Below are 5,000 nucleotides of genomic sequence, written 5' to 3' on the forward strand. Positions count from 1 at the left end.
GTGGGGCGGCCAGACCAACAGGCTCTATCGCCAAGAATAATTCATCATAAAACAGCAATTTAAAGCCGGTAAATATAAGTGAAACCTGAAGCAGGAAGGATGGTGTAGGTGTTTGTCAGTAGGTGTAAAAGTTAGGGGATATGAGTGCACCTTCGTAAAAGATCTCGCCTTTGTAGACAGATAAGCAGCACTGGCGGTACCTGAACTGCGGCGTGGGGTGAGCCTGGGCTGGGCAGAGGAGCGCGGCGGCCCCCCCGACGTCAGCGGCCGACGCCAGGCCCATCAGCTTCTCACTCAGTGACAGACGCGGGGCCGTGAGACTGGCAGGCTCTGGTGCCGGTAATGAATAATTAATTACTGATTGGCACTACCGCCTCTCTCTGGATATTGTAGGCTCCCACCATTCCCACGAGAAACGTGTATCCGTCAACCCAATTTGCATAATGCATGGACCTTCAACTCCATCCATAATGTACACTCATCAGCCTATTTCTGTCCGCATATGGGCCCACGATATGTACTGAAAGTTGTATAGCAAACCTCTTGTTAATGTAGATGCTGACATTAGCAACGCACAATGTCACCTTCCAGTATAACTAACGCTCCTACCCTTTGTAGGATTCACGTGTAACTCAACCTTACCTTGTGTTAAAGGGGAGGCAGAATCCTTTAACGGCCCGCGAGCCTTTCAGCAGCACTCACCTGTAGGTCGGAACGGGATGGGCCTGAGCGTCGCAGGTCAGCACGCCGTCATTACCCACGGCGGTGGCACTAGCTAAACCCGTAACTTTGTCCGAGAAGGCCATCCGAGGGGCGGTCAGACTCCTGGGTTCTGGTGTTGTTCAATTGGCAGTTTAGTGCGACTGACTCTGTGTTGCGGTTTACCGAGGGAACCTGAATTCTTAACACTTGAGCTTTAGCCTCCGTTTTCAATCTGCTGCATCTCAGCGTGCTCAGCTATTTACCTATTCATTTCTCTTGTTTTGTAGCATCGCGTGACTTTCCTTGATTAACGAAGCTGAATGAGTTGCGCATGTACAAAGTATATTTCGGTAAGGGGTGAGCCTGGGCCACCAGGCTAGAGACTTTGTCGCTCAGAGCCATCCTGGGGGTCGAGAGGCTCTGGGGCTTTGTTGGCAGCGTGTCATGTTACTTTTCTGGTAATTCTATTTGGCCCATATGACTGTAGACGAAATGAATACATCTACCTTATGGATGGAGCAATGCAAACAGAACTGGCGTGTTGGAATTCGTTTGTATACACTCACCTGTGTACGGGGATCGGGTGTGCCTGAGCTTCACAAGTCATTACAGCTGTTGTCCTAACTGCTGCTGAAGATATCAGCACGGACACTTTGTCACTCAGAGCCATCTTCGGGGCAGAAAGGCTGCGCGGCTCTGTCGGTACCAGCTATGCTTTACACGTTTCCCCCAGGGCATTTGACAGGAGCTAGATTGAACAAGTTTACCGCCAAACGTACAAATATGGGATATACAGCGCCAGACCCAATATCCTCCGTTTGTGTATATGTCTACGAGTGTGCGTGTGCGCGTGTGTGCCGGTGCAGGCTAACAGGTGTGTTAACTGACCTGTGCTCGGGGATCGGGTGCGCTTGGGCCTCGCAGGAGAGCACGGCGTTCTCACCCTGAGCAGCAGACGACGCCCCAACGGTGATCTTGTCACTGAGAGCCATGCGAGGCGCCGTCAGACTCCGGGGCTCTGTTTCACGGACGTTTGTGTTATAGATAAACGAGCACTGACTGATATAAGCCCAGCTTACTTGTTTTACAAGATCCGTTATGCATCCAATGCAATGTTGCCTCTATCACTTACGAGAGCCTTCGCAGTTCCTGGACCGGGTGGCACATGCCTTGCATGTTTCCCTCCCTCCCTAGATTCACATCTAACTATCACGAAGAAAGTATATATGCTCTGTAACCAGAAAGATAAATCCACTTCTACATCCACTGAAACGAAGGTACTCTAATAAGTAACTTATCCTGCTTCCCATTACTTGTGTTGGGGCACGGGAAAGGCCTGGGCAGAGCACGTGAGGGTGGCCGGCTGCGAGACCTCGGCGGCAGAGGCGATCAACTTCTCGCTGACGGACAGTCTGGGCGCCGCAAGACCCATGGCCTCTGTGACACGGGATCGTTAGCATGCACTCGCGTTAGAGATACCAACAAGGAGCTTCCCTGCTAACTGTCATTATCTGTGTGTTTGTTAGTCTTATCGAATAATATTCCTCTTTTTAAAATGAAAAGAAGTTATTAAATCATGTTTTCTTCTAAAATTATTAGCAATATTTACTTCGCTACCTGTATTTTATATATACCAACATCTGGAGTAGTATACACCACCAGTAATTCCCCTTTCAGCAAACTCAGTGATGAGTATTCCGGATATTCAGGTTAATAAAAATGTGAATGCGATGAAAGTGGCAATACACTCTTCTTCTCTCTCTCTGTGTGTGTGTGTGTGTGTGTGTGTGTGTGTGTGTGTGTGTGTGTGTGTGTGTGTGTGTGTGTGTGTGTGTGTGTGTGTGTGTGTGTGTGTGTGTGTGTGTGTGTGTGCGTGTGTATGTATGTGTATGTGTATGTGTGTGTGTGTGTGTGTGTGTGTGTGTGTGTGTGTGTGTGTGTGTGTGTGTGTGTGTGTGTGAATGTGCGTGTGTATGTATGTGTATGTATATCTGTATGTGTATGTGTATGTGTATGTGTATGTGTATGTGTATGTGTGTGTGTGTGTGTGTGTGTGTGTGTGTGTGTGTGTGTGTGTGTGTGTGTGTGTGTGTGTGTGTATGTGTGTATGTGTGTGTGTGTGTGTGTGTGTGTGTGTGTGTGTGTAGTGAGTGTGTGTGTGTGTGTGTGTGTGTGTGTGTGTGTGTGTGTGTGTGTGTGTGTGTGTGTGTGTGTGTGTGTGTGTGTGTGTGTGTGCATATGCGTGTGCGTGTTCGGATTAGAAGTCAGCAAATCACAGCATCAAAAAACAAACAGAAGCAGACAATTGTGATACAGAACACATCACGCCTCACAGAAAGAGCGAAACATCTTATTGGTGACGATTTCAGAGCATGTGACAAGCTCCCTCCCGAAGTTACCTGAAGGTGGGCGTCGGATGTGCCTGGGCCTTGCAGTGCAGCGTGGCAGGAGCGCCCTCGTGAGTGCCTGCTAAGTGAAAGGTCTCGTCCAAGGTGAGGCGAGGTCCCACGTGTCCCAGAGGTTCTGTTTACACAATCCTACACGTCACGTGCTGCTCGAGTTCCCTTGGAGCTTGAATGTTCCCTTCCAAGACATCTTACATTGCTTGCAAATGTGGAACCTGCCTGTCTCTCTTCCAACACTAAATATCCACCCCCACCCCTCTTCCCCCATCTTGCCTTGCCTATATCTCATCCACACTCACCTGTGCGAGGGCGAAGGGTGGGCCTGAGCCTCGCAGGCCAGCGTGGCAGACTCCCCTACTCTGGCCTCCGAAAACCCATGCTTCTCCTCGAGGGTGAGACGAGGGCCCACGTGACCCACCGGCGCTGAGTAAGCAATAGTCAGTTAACACCTCACGTACTCTGCCCTGAATGTTGCCTGCGAATGCCAACCTCCGACCGTCTTGAATGCTATCGGCTTTCCCTTTTTATACTTTCGACCCAACAGTAGGATTGCAATTATCGCCGATGAATAGTAAAACTGATAATAGTAAGAACAAAGAAAAGAAAAATAAAGGAAAGAAAGCAAGCGCTCTGAGAAGCAGCGTGACCGAGTAACTCACTTAAATACAGGTGCGGGATAGGCCTGGGTCTTGCAGTGCAATGTGGCCGGGGCACCTCCCTTGCTCTCCGTAGTGATGAATTTCTCCTCTTTGGTTAGCCGAGGGGCCACGTGAGCCACGGGGGCTGAAGGGCGGAGGGTTAGGGCATTTGCTAGGTCTAATATGGGGCGAAGACTGAATGTTGCTACGGAACGGGTTGCGGTCGTATGTAAAAATCAAAGTACCTAATTTATTAACGAACATAAATATGTGTATAATACCTATCCATGCACAAAAGTATGCATTTACGTAGGAACACGTATTACCGATTGCACGTCAGTGAACTGTTCCTGAATCCACCTCTAACTAATCTACCCCCTCTTCCCCACCCGACACCGCCCGCACTGCGAGTCCGAGAGCGCCGCACCAAAGGCCAGTGTAATGCGACAGTCAAATAGCTCCCAGCCAGTCCACACAATAACCGGAAATGCGCCTGCCACTCAAATCTCAGACGGAATATGAAGTACGTATGTGGAATACTTTCTTGTCTTTATGTTTATATATGTGTGTGTGTCCGTGCGTGTGTGTTTACGTGTGCGTGCACGTTTCAACATAGGCGTAGACTTTCGCGCGTGTATGTATATGATAAGTGTGTGTCCTGCGTGTGTGCACGAAAACGTACGTGCCATCTACCTGACTGTGGGCGGGGGAGAGGCCTGCGCCTGGCAGAAGAGAGACAGGGCGGCGCCGCTCGTCCTCGTGAAGGCCTCCAAGTCGCGCTGGTTCGTGAGTCTCGGGGCGCTGCTGCCGACGGGCTCTGTACGAGGGCGGCACGGGCGTCGCCGGGGAATTAGGATAGTGTAGTCCTCAATTTAAATATGACTTTAGCCTACTTTTTCGGGTGTTGGGACGGGGTAAGGGGAGAACAAAGAAGGGGAAAATCTGCCCTGCCTCTTAGATACACTAATTGACACTTTTCACCACCATCACCATGATGTTACGCTCCAGCACCGTATCAGTACCTCCCTGAACAACCAAGTTCCCCAATATCGAGTCGTTGTGTAATTACTTTCGACCTTTTTATCTATATTTTCGACATTTAAACTTTCACGCACACACACATATCGTACCTTGTGGTAGGAGGAGGCGACGCCTGTGCTTGACAGAGGAGCGCCACTGCCTCGCCCTTGTGACGAGAGAAGGACTCGGATTCCCTGCTGCTGGTAAACTTGGGGCTGCTCCCACCCATTGGCTC

At 49.9% G+C, this 5,000-nt stretch overlaps 1 protein-coding gene across 46 annotated transcripts in view; it reads right to left on the minus strand.

Annotated features, from left to right (window-relative positions):
* LOC125027623 (Down syndrome cell adhesion molecule-like protein Dscam2) overlaps nt 1-5,000 on the minus strand; it is a 384,720-nt gene that overhangs the window by 103,078 nt on the left and 276,642 nt on the right. For 2 of the 46 annotated variants that reach the window (XM_047616758.1, XM_047616770.1), the window contains exon 7: nt 4,876-4,999. The exons of 43 other annotated variants lie outside the window; for them this stretch is intronic. In XM_047616758.1, coding sequence (XP_047472714.1) covers nt 4,876-4,999 — 124 coding nt within the window. Of the gene's footprint in view, nt 1-2,015; nt 2,150-4,875; nt 5,000 lie in introns of those variants that run through there. One more of the 46 variants, XM_047616791.1, reaches the window with a different exon arrangement.

Source organism: Penaeus chinensis, chromosome 7 (genome assembly GCF_019202785.1).
Source record: "Penaeus chinensis breed Huanghai No. 1 chromosome 7, ASM1920278v2, whole genome shotgun sequence".
In the NCBI taxonomy this organism is placed as follows: Eukaryota; Metazoa; Arthropoda; class Malacostraca; order Decapoda; family Penaeidae; genus Penaeus; species Penaeus chinensis.